Source organism: Elephas maximus, chromosome 6 (assembly GCF_024166365.1).
Source record: "Elephas maximus indicus isolate mEleMax1 chromosome 6, mEleMax1 primary haplotype, whole genome shotgun sequence".
Taxonomy (NCBI): Eukaryota; Metazoa; Chordata; class Mammalia; order Proboscidea; family Elephantidae; genus Elephas; species Elephas maximus.
In genome coordinates, this window is record NC_064824.1 from 101,868,936 (window position 1) to 101,884,185 (window position 15,250).

Here is a 15,250-nt window from a genome sequence, read left to right on the forward strand (position 1 = left end):
ATAGGACAGAATGGTACTGCCCCATAGGGTTTCCAAGGAGCGCCTGGTGGATTCAAACTGCCAGCCTTTTGGTTAGCAGCCATAGCTCTTAACCACTACGCCACCAGGGTTTCCTAATAAGACTACAGGACAAAATTATACATTGTAGGTTTCACTGTCATCAGTTAAATGCAAGTTATGTATACTGTTGCTGAGATAGTAATCTCATACTATTTAGTAGAAACTGTAAAACTCTTCACTTAGTACCATTCAACCAAGTATTTCTCTTTTGGAGTACATACTCCAAGGTTGGGAAAAAACAAGAGGAAAAAAGTAAAGTTGTACAAAGATTTTTATAGCAGTATTTATAATAAATGAAAAAAAGAAATAGCCCAGATGTTTTATAGTAGTACAGTAGGAAAATGATTAAGCAGTTCTGGCAACATGATGGACTACCGTTTAGCCTTTTAAGTGTTCAAATAAATGAGGATTGATTGATTGATACAATGTTAAGTAAAAAAAGGCAGAGTGCCAAATAGATAAACTCTGATTAGTCATAGTCAGAATATATTGACAACATTCAGAATTGATTCTGGAGTTTAACATTTTAGGTTATTTTTTTCTGTAAGTATTTTTTGTATATTTAGTTTAAGAATTATTTGATAAAAGTTTTATTATAAAAGTAAAATAAAAAATTACACTGACTCCAAAACTCAGCAATCATAAACCCAGTACGAAACTGTAAAAGATTAAAATTTCTTAAAATTTTCCCCAGTTCATTATTTAGGGGTTGTTCCTTTAACAGTTATGCGTTCTTAAATATATTTTTATACCAGGTACCTCACTAACGATATGGCACTGATAATAATGAATTTGCATTAAAGCAAAAGATAGTGACTATCACATTGTTATTTTGGTAAATTCTATGACTAGAAAGAGCAAAACTCTCAGGAATGAAAACTGTTATAAGCATAGGTTTTTATTTTTTAAGCCAAGCCAGGTAGGACCACGTGTAGACTAGAACAAAGAAAAATGTGCTTGACTATATATTACTTGATATAAAGTAGATATAAATTTTTCAAATGCCTTAGTTTGACATAAACGAAGAATATTAAGAGAATCCTTTCCATACCAAGAAGTCATTTTTTATATTTTAAGATAGAAATAATTTCTTAGATTCAGCTGAATTGGAAAGCCACCTTTTTAAGGTCCTGCAGATGTCTTGGGAAAACACATTTGATTTATGGGATGTATGATAATTCATTATACTAAACTATTTTTTTATTTTTCCTTAAGGCTTCTAGACAAGCTGCGGGGATTCCGGGGATTACACCAACTGAAGAAAAGTGAGGAATTGTTTTTTTGGAATCAGCAAAGTCAACCCTTTATTTTAGTATCCAAACTAAGTTATATTTTTAGATTGCTCAGTTTATTTAATTTCTTTATATATTTTAAATTGGGTTATTCTAAATTTACATCTGGGCGTACAAACCTAAACTTTATTAAGAACAGAAAGGAAGGCTGTGTAAATCAAAACCGTTAATTGCTTTCATTTTCCCAAGCCAGAGAAAGTAGAAGATAGACAGGATTAAGATAAAAGGTATGAAGAAAAAAATTGCCATACCTGATTTGATGATTTTCATCAACCTGTGATATCCATCGATATCTTAGAATGAGTTGCTGCAGAAGTTGGATAGTTTTCAGTTTCCAAGTCACATGTTCCTTGTGTAACTTTTTTATTTGGTGGCGCAGTAGTTGCTAACTGAAAGGTCGGTGGTTCAAATCCACCAGCTGCTCCGTGGGGGAATGATGTGACCATTTGCTTCCATAAAAATTACAGGCTAGGAAACCCTATGGAGCAGTCTACCCAGTCCTTTAGGGTTGCCGTGATTCAGAATTGACTTGACAAGTTTTTTTTGTTTATGATGTCTGTTGATATCTTAGAATGAGGTACTGCAAAAGTTGAATAGTTTTCTAGTTTCTAAGTGAGATGTTCCTTGTGTAGCTTTTTTATTTGGTTTCAAGTGATAATGAATTTTCAAAATGTCAGACAAATCCATATCTACCTATGTAACTATAGAAACATAATGAGAAGTCAAATATAATGGAGTTTTGGATTTTGCAGTAATTTGAATTTCATGTGCCTTTATTCCCATCTGTTAACACGGTTAATTCAGAGTCATCTGTTGGTTTTATGATTCTCCCAAAGGAAATTAATTATTTTGTCAAATGATGGTCTTTTCTCAGAGATGGTAATCTTCCAGATATTGTCAGCAGTGGAAGCTTGCACGAGTTCCTGGTTAATTTGCATGAGAGATATGGGCCTGTGGCCTCTTTCTGGTTTGGCAGACACCTTGTGGTTAGTTTGGGCACTGTTGATGTACTGAAGCAGCATATCAACCCCAATAAGACATGTAAGTTTAATTTTCTTTCTAATTAGGTGATCCTTATCTTTTAAGAATAACTGTCTAATAAATGAAGAACTATACGTTCTTAAATAGAAATGTTGTTAGCTGCTGTGGAGTTGCCTTTGACTCTTGGCAACCTTGTATACAAAAGAACAAAATGTTACCTGGTTCTGCATCATCCTCGCAGTTGTCTAGCATGTTCAAGTCCATTGTTGAGGCTATTGTGCTAATCCGTCTCACTGAGGGTTTCCCGTTCCCTTATTGGCCCTCCGTGTCATCACACGTGGCACCCTCTAGTGATTGATCCCTGATGTGTCCAAAGCAAATGAGTAAGACAGTGTTCTGTTGATCTATAAGGTTTTCATTGGCTAATATTTGGAAGTAGATCACCAGGCCTTTCTTCCTAATCTGCCTTAGTCTGGAAGGCCTGGTGAAACCTGTTTTCCATATATGACTCTGATATTTAAAATACTGGTGACATAGCTTCCAGCATCATAGCAACATGCAAACCACCACTGTACAACAAACCGATAGATGGGTGTAGGAGATAGGAATAGATAACTTATTGAATGATTTATACTATGTGTCAGGGATTGTGCTGAAGTCTTTATATTCATTACCTCATTTAGGACAAACTATTGTAAAATGATTATTTTTTTCTTCAATTTATGGATATATAATGAAATCTCAGTGCAAATTCCAACAGGATTGTTTTTGGAAACTGAAAGAAGTAGTTCCAGGGTTCATCTGGAAGAGTAAATGTACATGAACAGCCACAAAAAGCCTAGAAAAGGAATACTAATGAGGGGAAGGAATACTTATACTATACAGTGAATTTTAAAGCTAGAGTGATTTAAAGACTCTTGTATTGTGGTAGGACTAGACAGATCATGGAATAGAATAGTAGTCCAGGGGACAAATCAAATATTTATGGTAAAGACAGCATTTTACGATAAAGGGGAAAGGTAATAATAAATGGTTTTGGGAAGACTAGTTAGCTATATTGAAAAACAGAAATCTTGATCCCTGCCTTATGCTTCATGTCAAAATAAATCCTAAATGATTAAAGTATAAAGTCATAAAAGTAATAGATACATGGTTAAATATTTTAAATTTAGGAGTAGATAAACCCCTTCGTACCATGACACAAGACCTAGGAGCCATAAAGCACAAGATAAATAAATCGATCTATATAAAAATGAAAATTTTCAGTACAATAAGCACCTTAGCAAAGGACAAGAGATGGGGAAATGTTGGCCCCACAGTGACTGAAGAACAATTGATATCCTTAATATCTAGTAAATAATTATTACATTTCAGTAAAGAATAAGGCACTGTAAAAAGATTTAGAAGAGAAATGGGAAAATATATACCGCATATATATAAACATACACACGAAATCTAATAAGGAAAGAAAAATGAAACACCCTCATAGAAAAATGGGCAAAAAAAACAAGGCAGTTCAAGAAGGAAGAAATACAAATGGCCAATAAACAAATGAAAATATATTTCACCTCACTAATAATCAATGGGGTGCAAACAAAAATGAGATTTTTAAATCTAAAATGATAACAGTGAGCATCTCTGTTGAAGTTTAGGATGAATTTTGCTTCTTCATGTTTTCGTGTTTAAATTGTTTACAATGAGCATGTACCTTTTTTGTGAAAACACATTATTAAAGAAAGTTTAAAAAGAATGAAGGAAAAAAATTAAATCCAGCTAGATAATTTTAATCATAATAGTGATCACACAAATGTGCCCATTTTGCTTTAAAATCAGTGGAATGGATTATTTTGTTGTTAATAAAAGGTATTGTAGTCATGTAGGTAGAAAATTGATGGAAGTATTAATGACTTACACTGTAATTCTGAGTCAGGATGTTGTATTCTTGCCAATTTCCGTTGCCTCTTGTGCTGTTTCTTTTTAGGAAAGACAGTTAAGAGAATTGTAAAGAAAATCGCCATCCTCTCACCTATGATCACTTACATCCCTTGGTCCTTTTTTCTCTTGCTGGAGAGGTTTTATTGTTTTTGTTTTTTTGTGGGGAGAAGGGAAGTTTTTTGTGATTATTTTGATTGTTCATTTAGAAATACTCAATTTGTCTGTTTCAGCGGACCCTTTTGAAACTATGTTAAAGTCATTATTGAGGTATCGATCTGATGGTGGGAGTGCAAGTGAAAACCACAAAAGGAAAAAATTATATGAAAATGGTGTGACTAATTCTCTGCAGAGTAATTTTGCTGTCTTGCTAAAGGTAAGGTAGCAAGTAGTTCAGCCTGAGTACATTGCAATACAGATAATAGTATACTTTTTAACTATTGACATATCCTGCCTTTGATACTCTTTTTTTTAATTTTTAAAAATATTTGAGGTTTTAGGTGAAAGTTTACACAGCAAATTGGGTTCCCATTTAACAGGTTTTATACAAATTGTTCCGTGACATTGGTTACAATTTTCATAACTTTACAGCATTCTCATTATTTCTGTTCTGTTTGTTCTGTTTCCATTGACCTAGCTTCTCTGCCCCTCCTCTCTTTCTCATCTTTGCTCTTGGGTAAATGTCGACCATTTGATCTGGTATAGTTGATTGTTCAAGGGAGCACATTCCTCAAAGGTGATATTATTTATTTTATAAACCAATCTATTATTTAGCTGAAAGGAAACCTCGGGAAGTAGCTACAATTTCAAGTTCAAAGGGTATCTTAGGACAGTAGTCTCAGGGGTTCCTCTAGTCTCCATCAGTTCAGTAAGTCTGATCTTTTTTAGAAATTTGAGTTTTGTTCTACATTTTTCTCCCATTTTATCTGGCACCTTCTATTGTGTACTGGTCAGAACAGTCAGTAGTGGTAGCCAGGCACCATCTAGTTCTTCTGGTCTCAGGTTAGAAGAGGCCATGGTTTGTGTGGGCTGTTAGTCCTGTGGACTAGTTTCTTCTTTGAGTCTTTGGTTTCCTTCATTCTCTTTTGCTCCAGACAAATAGAGACCAATGTTGTATCTTAGATTGCCACTTGCAGGCTTTTAAGACCCTGGAACCTACTCACTGATACCTGTCTCTCTAAGCTGACTTTTATTTTCCTGAAATTCTAAAACAAGAAAACAAACAAAAAACTCAGACAGAGAAAAGCAAAACATTCACCCTCCAAAAGAAAAAGCAAAAACCCTAAAACCTAGACTGTTGGAATGATGAGGATGGAAAGAGCATGAAGTTTGCTACATCAGTTGATTTGTCCTTTGTTTTCAGTCAGACTTTAAGCCAGTGGTTCCCACCTGAAATACACCCTATTGTTGAAAATGCAGATTCCTGGGCCCTTACTCAGATTTATTGAAACAGAATCTCTGGGAAGGAGGACCTGACATTTTAAAGACACTCCTCAAATGATAACAGATTTTGAGAACAACAATATTAATCCATACCAGATAGCCTCTTTTCCCTTTTATCCTTAAAGATGCTTAGCTGAACCCTGTGTGCTGTCTGACAGTTCTGTGTCCCAAACGGAGTACTACAAACCTTCACCCTTGCTTTAGTATTGCCAGTCCTATGCTTTGCTTCCATGTACATATGAATTTTTCAGGTTTCCTCCTGTTATCGACTTATACTTTTATTCCATTGTGGTCAGAGAAGATACTTTGTATGATTTCAGTCTTCTTAAATTTATTGAGACTTGTTCTGTGGCCCAAATCTCATGGTCCCTCCTGGAGAATATTCCATATCCACTTGAGAAAAATGTGAATTCTGCTGATGGATATAATGTTCTGTGGTTGTCTGTTAGTACTAGTTGATTTATTCAGTTACTCTGTTCCATATTGATCTCCAGTTTTTCTGTTCATTAGTGAAAGTAGGGTATTGTAATCTCCAACTATTCTTGGGGACCCATTTGTTTCTCCGTTCCATTCTGTCAGTATTTGCTTCATATATTTTGAGGCTCTTGTTGAGTGTGTATATGTTTGTAATTGTTATTTTCTTTCTGATGGATTGAACCCTTTATTGCTATATATAAGGTCCTTCTTTGTCTCTTGTAACAATTTTTGACTTGTCTGTTTTTTCTGATATTAATATAGCCACCCCAGCTCTCTTTTAGTTACTGTTTGCATGGAATGTCTATTTCCATCCTCTTACTTTAAACCCATTTGTGTCTTTGAATCGAAAAGTAAGCCTCTCGTAGGCAGCATGTAGTTGGTTCTTATTTGTTTTTTTTTTTTTTTAATCCATTCTGTCTGTCTGTGCCTTTTAATTGGACAGTTTAATCCATTTACATTTAAAGTAATTACTGATAAGCAGGTAAGGACTTCTGCTATTTTCGTATTTGTTTTCTATATGTCTTATACTTTTTTCGTTCCTCAGATCCTTTATTACTGCTCTTTTTGTGATTTTTTTTTTTCTAGTGTATCATTTTGTTTCCCTTTTCTTTTTCTGTATTTTTAAAATTTTTCATAGTGTTACTTTGGCTATTACAATTAACGTTTTAACTTTATAACAATCAATTTTGAATTAATACCAACTTAGTTTCAATAACATACCTAAAGTCTGCTCCTTTATAGCTCCATTCCCCCTTTATATTGTTATTGTTACGAGTTATGTCTGTATACATTGTGTGCCCATTAATATAACTTTATAATATTTAAATGTATTTTTCTTTTACATCATACAGAAAAAAGAGAGAGAGAAAAGGAGACTTACAAATCAAATACACAGTACTACTGAACATTTCTTGTAGGGGAGGCCTACTAGTGAGGAGGTCCTCAGTTTTTGTTTATATGGGAATATCTTAATTTTTCTTTCATTTTCGAGGGATAGTTTTACCATATATGGAATTCTTGGTTGATAAGTTTTTTTTTCTTTCCACTGTTTAAATATATCATCTCACTGCTACTGTGGCCAATATCTATGCCTTTAATTACTTTCAGCAGAAGCCACCTGTAAGTTTCCTATTTCTTTGCATGGAGTTGAGACAGCTGAGAAAGTCGTAAGTCACGTGTTTTTTCTAGAATTGTTTTGAAGCAAAAATTCCATGCTTATTAAGAAGAATAATGTTTTCTGAAGCAAGCAAAATTTGATATTTGGTAACATGAGAGTAATTTTTCAAATATATTGTGTTTTAACCGTTATTTTCCTGTTTTCTTCATACTTCACTCAAATCTCAAAGAATTCTTTTAAAGTATATTGTTCAGTTCATTAATTTTGATACTTGGGAATCATTGAGGCTTCCCTTCCCTTTCTCAAAAAAAAGTTTTATGTTCCATATACTTCAAGTTGGCGTAAACCTATGTAATGCTAACCCTTTTCATTTTGAGTATTTATTTTGCATTTCACAAAATTTAATTCTCTGTACTGTGACAAAAAGTTCACAGAGTTGATATGGGGAATAGTTTAAAATTGAATTCCTGTCATGGGAGGGGCTTTGTATATGTTACCTTACAAGATCCTTACCAGTGTGTGAGGTATGATCATCCATGTCACAGCAGCCAGGCAAGGTAGGAGTTGTCATTTCCATTTAACTGATGAGTCACTTGAACCTCTGAAAAGTTAATAAGCAAATTGCTCAAAGTCACATTACTTTTAAGTGACAGAGCCAGAAGTAAAACCAAAGTTTTCTGACTTCAAAGCTTGCCCTCTTTTTTGTTTGACACTGCTTTTATTTCACAGGAGATTTAATAAATATTTGGTGAATGAAGAAATGACTAAGAGACTCTGAGAAGTTCCTGTTACTTGCTGAGCTTTTCTGAGATTTAGCTAGAGGAGATAGTAAATCATTGCGGTTCTCTGTTCTCTTTCAGCTTTCAGAAGAATTGTTAGATAAATGGCTCTCCTTTCCAGAGTCCCAGCATGTTCCCCTCTGCCAGCATATGCTTGGTTTTGCTATGAAGTCTGTTACGCAGATGGTAATGGGTAGTACCTTTGAAGATGACCAGGAAGTCATTCACTTCCAGAAGAATCATGGCACGGTAAATCTAGGGATGAATTTAAAATTATTCTTTCATCAAATTGGGTAGTTGAATGATGCAGACTTTGTCTCTAAAGTGGAAAGTTTAAGATTCTGTGGTACAGGTAGTCCCCAGCTTATGACAGGGGTGTGTCCTGACGACACGGTTATAAGTTGGTTCTGATCTAAGTTGAGTACCTCTTTTTTTTTTTCTTTAATTTTTCATTATTATTGCCTTCTATTATTAGTATCTTTATAAATCCGATCTTTAGTTGTTTTGAGGGGTTGGAAACATTGCATATAAACTTACAGATGTATTTTAATACATATATACCTACATATGTATTACTAATGATAAGATGTACAAAAAAAAAAAACCGGTTGTAAGTGCGGTTCATCGTAACTTGAATACATCATAAATCAGAGACTACTTGTATAGAAATTTCCATGTTTGTGCTAAAACACAATGCAAGCAAAATTAAGTGTGGCCTTCAAAAAAAATTTAAGCAGTTACTTTTTTAAAACAATTTTTGAAATGTAAAAAATGTATGATGAAAAAATTTTTTTAATACTTCTCAAGTATGTTATAAAATAATACTAAGAATTTTTCAAATATTTATCCATTGATTAATAAGTTTTATTTCTTTCACCATGATTTGATTTTGTTTCAGAAGTTTTGAATTATAATCAATTTAAAATTTTTTCGCCTGCTGCTTATCATCTCTAAACCTTAGACTAATTTTTAACCTTTTTTTGGATCTCAACCAATATTTATCAGCATCTCAGGTGCAATAAAAATTTGGAATTATCTGTGAATTTTTATTTATCCACTGGTACCATTATAATAAAAAATTGATTATACTGCTGTACCCTCCTCCTGTTCCCATTCCTAGTCCCTTTAAATTAAAGTAGCTTTTCATTTTCCAGGTGTAATAATTTGAAGGGTGCCTTGTTTGAAATCATTAAAATATATTTGTAGCCTATTTTGAGAGACTATGGTGTAAATGATTGTGTCCAAAAACCAAACCAAACCCTTTGCCTTTGAGTTGATTCTGACTTATAATGACCCTATAGGACGGAGTAGAACTACCTCATAGGGTTTCCAAGGTTGTAAATCTGTACAGAAGCAGACTGTCACATCTTTCTCCCACGGAGTGGCTAGTGGGTTTGAACTGACAACCTTTCAGTTAGCAGCTGAGCGCTTAACCCTGTGCCACCAGGGCTCCAGTGATTGTGTAGCCCACTTAAAAAGGAGATATTATCAGATCTGTTGGTGAGAAAGCAATTCCTGTTATTAGCTTAGATTACTTTGTATTATTTAGAAAATCTACTTACTAAATATTTTGCCATTTTCAGGTTTGGTCTGAGATTGGAAAAGGCTTTCTAGATGGGTCACTTGATAAAAGTACAACTCGGAAAAAACAATACGAAGATGGTATGTTTGGTCAATCTTAATTTTTACTAAGGACGAATGTATGTATATCCAATTTTAACAGGGTGGTCTCTGAATGGTGGGATTATAGGATATTTATGTTTTTCCCTCTGTTTTATATGGTGTCTGTTTTTTTTCCTAAGAGAATAAAAAGCAGTAAGTTAGTAAAAGAAACTCTAGCATTCACTGCAGAATGGGGGTGCTGCAGAGCTAGCACAGCCTGTTAGGGCTTATGGAAAGTGTAAGGGTATAATGCTAAGGAAGCAACTGGACAGTACATTTCATTTCTTTTTATTGTGCTTTAAGTGAAAGTTTACAGTTCAAGTTAGTTTCTCATACAAAAATTTATACATACATTGTTATATGACCCTAGTTGCTCTCCCTATAATGTGACAGCACACTCCTCCTTTCCACCCTATATTTCCTGTATCCATTCATCCAGCTCCTGTCCCTTTTTTGCCTTCTCATCTCACCTCTGCACAGGAGCTGTCCATTTAGTCTCATGTATCTACTTGAGCTAAGAAGCACTCTATTCATGAGTATCATTTTATGTCTTACAGTCCAACCTAATCTTTGTCTGAATAATTGACTTCGGGAATGGTTTCATTTCTGGGCTAACAGAGAGTCTGGGGGCCCTCTCTTCCAGGGTCCCTCCAGTCTCAAACAAACCATTAGGTCTGGTCTTTTTACTGGAATTTGAGTTCTGCACCCCACTTTTCTCCTGCTCTGTCAGGGACTTTGTGTAGTGTTCCTTGTCAGGGTGGTCATTGGTGGTAGCTGGGCACCATCTAGTTCTTCTGGTCTCAGGCTGATGGTTTATGTCTCTGGTTTACATGGTCCTTTCTGTCTCTTGAGCTAATATTTTCCTTGTGTCTTTGATGTTCTTTATTCTCCTTTGCTCCAGGTGGGTTGGGACCAATTGATGTACCTCAGGTGGCTACTCACTAGCTTTTAAGACCCCAGATGCCACTCACCAAAATGATGCAGAACATTTTCTTAATAAATTTTGTTATTCCAATTGACCTAGATGTCCCTGAAACCATGGTCCCCAGACCCCCACCACTGCTACTCTGTCCTTCGAAGTGTTTGGTTGTGTTCAGTAAAATTCTTAGCTTTTGCTTTAGTCCAGCTGTGCTGACTTCCCCTGTATTATGTGTTGGACAGGACATTTTAAGAGCCATAAATAATGGATGAAGTTACTAAAAGAGGAAAGCATTCATGAAAATAGTTTTGTAGTACTCTTTCTGCAAGTGAAGAACCAGAAGGAACTGAAATGTCTAACAATAAAGAATTTGTTGAAAAATGAATGATATTTTTAATGATATAAAATAGATATTTTTAAAAATATATACAAACATAAATAATTCTTGCTATTATAACATCCAGTAAAAGAAAAAAAAAACTCCAAAATTGTTTGACATTGATAACAACTTTATAAAATTTCCACAGAAAAATGGAGTTTTCATTTAAGATAGCCCTCCAAAATTATTCTCCCTTGTTCTTTTTAGAAGTAAAGAAGGTAAATTGTAAATGCATAGACTGCATTGAAATATTGGATTATTTTCATACGTAATAGTATACCTTCATAGTATTCTTTCTCTTCATTGATTTTTCAACAAATATTATCAAATGTGCCAGGCACTATTGTATTCATAGAAGGCAAAAATCTCTTTGACTTTTTAGCAAACACTTGCAAGACATGGAAATCGGTCATGCAGATTATGTGGATATTCAAATGTCAAGGGAAGACTATTCCAGTTAGAGGAAAAGTAATTACAAAGTCTTTGAGGTGGGATTCTTGCTGGTGTATTTGAGGTACAACAGGGAGGCCAGTATGGTTGGAGTAAAGTGAGTCAAAATATAAATAAAAGGAAAAGAGGTCAGGAGGGTTGGACAGAAGGACACATTTTGTAAGGCTTATAGACCATTGTATGACTAGGCTGTTACTATGAGGTAGGAAGCCACTGGAAGTTCTGGAAAGAGGAATGATATTATCTGAGTCAAACTTTAAAAGGATCACTTTGGCTGCTTTGATAGACTCATAGAAACCAACAGCAGAAGGAGGGAGACTAATAAGGATATTGCAATGAACCAAGCAAGGGAGAGAATGTGGCTTAGGTAAGGTGGCAGGCAGCAGTGAAGGTGATAAAGGTATCTACTGTATTTTTTTTTTTTTTTATTGTTAAAAAATGCCTTTTATTCCCAAGCCGGCATTGGAATCTCAGTACTTTCTTCCATCTCCTCTACATCTTCACACTAATCCTTTCTTTTCCTTTTTAACAACTTTACTGAGATAAAATTCACGTATCATACAATTCACCCATTTAAAGTGTACAGTTCAATGGCTTTTAGGTATATTCACAGATATGTGCAACCCTCACCACAGTCAATTTTAGAACTTTTCTTTACCATAAGAAGAAATCCCATATCCTTTAGCTATGGCACCGCTAGTCCCACCCTCTGCAGTCCTCAGCAACCACTAGATTTACTAATTCTGGACTTTCATATAGATGGAATCATACAGTATGTGATCTCTCGTAACTGGCTTCTTTCACGTAGGATACAGTTTTCGGGGTTCACCCGTGTTGTAGAATGTACTTCATCCCTTCTTATGGCTGAATCATATTCTGTTGCATGGATACACCACATTTTGTTTATCCATTTGTCTACTGATGGACATTTGGATTGTTTCTACCTTTTGACTATTAGGAATAATGCTGTCATAAACATTCATTTACAATTTTCCATGTGGACATATGTTTTCATTTCTTTGGGGTATATAACTAGGAGTGAAATTGCTGGATCATAGTTCTACTCTGCACCCATGGGGTCACCATGAGTGGGAATTGACTTGATGGCGACTAACAGTAATAACAACATGGTATGTTTAATTGTTTGAAGAACTGCTGGAGTTTTCCCAAGTGGCCGGACCATTTTACTTACCCACCAGCAGTGTATGAGGGCTTTGTTTTTTCCACATCCTCCCTCACACTTACCTGACATTTTGATTCTAGTCTCCTACTGGGTGTGAAGTGGTATCTTATTGTGGTTTTTAATGACTGGTATTGCAGAGTATCTTTTTCATGTTTTTATTGGCCATTTGGATGTCTTTTTTGTTTATCCAAGTTCTTTTACCTATTTTCTAAATTAGTCATTTGTCTTTTTATTTTGAGTTGTAAGAATTCTTTATATATCCTGGTTACAAGCCTCTTGTCAGATATATGATTTTTAAATATTTTCTCCCACTCTTTGATTATCTTTTCACTTTCTTGGTGGTGGTCTTCGATGCACAAAAAATTTAAATTTTGATAAATTCCAATTTGTGTACTATATTTTGAAGATAGAACCACCAACATTGGCTGGCAGATTAGATGCAGGGAGAGAGAGACGGAGATGCCACCAAGCATTTGGGCCTGAGTAAATAAGATGGAGAAACTGGAGAAATGTGCAGTTTGAGGGGACAAAGATCAGGAGTTCAGTTTTGGGTATGTTACGTTTAATATGCTTCATATGTTCGAGTGGAGGTGTTGAGTTGGTTATTAGGTATATGAGAGTTCAGGGGAGAGAGGTCCTGATTGGAAATATGAATTTGAGAGTTATTTCTACATCTGTATCTACCCCTAAATGAGTAATACATGATCTGGGAGAGAACGGAGTTAAGAGGACAAAATTTAGAAAGCAGATGCATAATATCAAGGGAGGAGCATATGTATGGGAGGCTTCTTGGATGTAGATGCTGTTCAGCTTCTTGCCCTGGGTGGTGGTCATGTGAGTGTTTGCCTATAATCATTCCATAAACTATACATATATGTTTGCTCTACTTTTTTTTTGTATATATGCTGTATTTAACAAAAAGAAGGAAGAAAAAGTAGGTGAGTTTAAACATAAATTAGTTTTCTTGTTAGTTACTACTCTTTTACCTTTGGAAATTTTATTCTGCATGTAGTAAAATTGTATAGAATTATTTTTAAAAATCTCAACCTTCACAAATGCTTATATTCTAAAATCTTTTTTTTTTTTTTTACTAAGCCCTTACGCAACTGGAATCGATTTTAAAGAAAATCATAAAAGAACGGAAAGGAACGAACTCTAGTCAACATGTTTTCGTTGACTCCTTAGTACAAGGGAACCTTAATGACCAGCAGGTAATGCAGTTGTTAAATGTTTATCAAATAAAACATTATCAAACTTTAATCCATATGCCCTCCTGAAATTCAATGGGTCTGTTCTTTTTTATTGTGTAAGTAGTACAAGTGGTTAGTGTCCTTCTATTTAGCTCTTTGACACAGCTCTGTATTATTTAATATTTGAATAAACAAATATCGGGCCAAAAGTCTATGATCGTAAAAGAGGAGAAAGACTTATATAAGCCTTTATAGACTAAGCCGCCCTGCCTACATGTCCAGGTATGGTAGGTTGGCTTGTTCACAGGGCATGTCTGTTATCCTAGCACACCACTGCATTTGTGGTGTTGCTAGGCAAAGGACAGAAGTGGAGCCATTGTTGCCACAATTGTTCATTATAGAAATCTTCTGCCCTACCCTGCATATGCTGGTTAACTTTTAGTGCCTTGCAGACAGAGGTGGTTTTGGGTTGTGTGTGTATGTGTATGCGTGTGCATGCAGAAATGGAATCAGGCTCCTAGGAGACTGGCAGCCTTTTCTCCACTGTCCTTGAGGATTCCCTGCTGCATCAGGTCAAGCTAGAAGGACGCACCGAGCCAGTTGGTTTGCCAAGGTAGACCATGAACAAATAATACTGTCGACAAATACTTATTGCATCAAAAAGCAATGCAATGTCTAGGTTGGTCTTCACATACAGATTTTGTTTTGGTGAAAACATTGTAAAGAAATAAGATATTTTTCTTTCCTTGACCTTAACTTTATACCCTGGGTTATTTTAGTAGGGCCAAATATAGGCCACTTTACATTTCACACCTTCTAAATTTAGTTTCGTTTCCTAGATCCTGGAAGACAGTATGATATTTTCTCTGGCCGGTTGCATAATCACTGCAAATTGTAAGTACAAATTGATTTCTTTTTAGATGGATTATAATATATGTGAAGGTAAAGCTATTCTAAAATGAGGGAAACACTATTCGTAGGACCTTGTATAAAAATTTTCCTTTCCTCTTTTTCTTTTTAAAGGCTTGAATCATACAGTATCTTTTTTTTACCCCAGGCTCCCTATGCCACCTCTGAACATTGCCATAAATTTCTTGACACAGCTTTATGGATTGTGAATTCTAGTTAGTACCTTTTAAATGAACTGCTGTTGACACCTTTCCAACTGGAGCAGTGAGCTTTTCAATTTCCTGCTGCTGCTTTTCACTTTGATTCCAATCCAGTCTGCTATTATTAAGGTCTACCAATGGAAAATATAGGCCACAGGGATCATGATTTAAAAGAACACCTCTGTTAGTGGAATTGAAGGTGATTTTAAAGATTCTAAAATATGTGATGTTTCTAAGTTTCCTCATTGGTTTTTAGTATGTATAAAAATTTGTATAT

The 15,250-nt window shown here is 35.0% G+C and overlaps 1 protein-coding gene across 3 annotated transcripts in view; it reads left to right on the forward strand.

The window, feature by feature from the left end:
- LOC126078001 (cytochrome P450 20A1) overlaps positions 1-15,250 on the forward strand; it is a 37,611-nt gene that overhangs the window by 5,618 nt on the left and 16,743 nt on the right. For 2 of the 3 annotated variants that reach the window (XM_049887906.1, XM_049887905.1), the window contains exons 2-8: positions 1,276-1,325; positions 2,227-2,393; positions 4,499-4,641; positions 8,163-8,330; positions 9,665-9,743; positions 13,770-13,885; positions 14,704-14,758. In XM_049887906.1, the coding sequence (XP_049743863.1) occupies positions 1,276-1,325; positions 2,227-2,393; positions 4,499-4,641; positions 8,163-8,330; positions 9,665-9,743; positions 13,770-13,885; positions 14,704-14,758 (778 nt within the window). The remainder of the gene's footprint in view (positions 1-1,275; positions 1,326-2,226; positions 2,394-4,498; positions 4,642-8,162; positions 8,331-9,664; positions 9,744-13,769; positions 13,886-14,703; positions 14,759-15,250) is intronic. The other variant, XM_049887907.1, reaches the window with a different exon arrangement.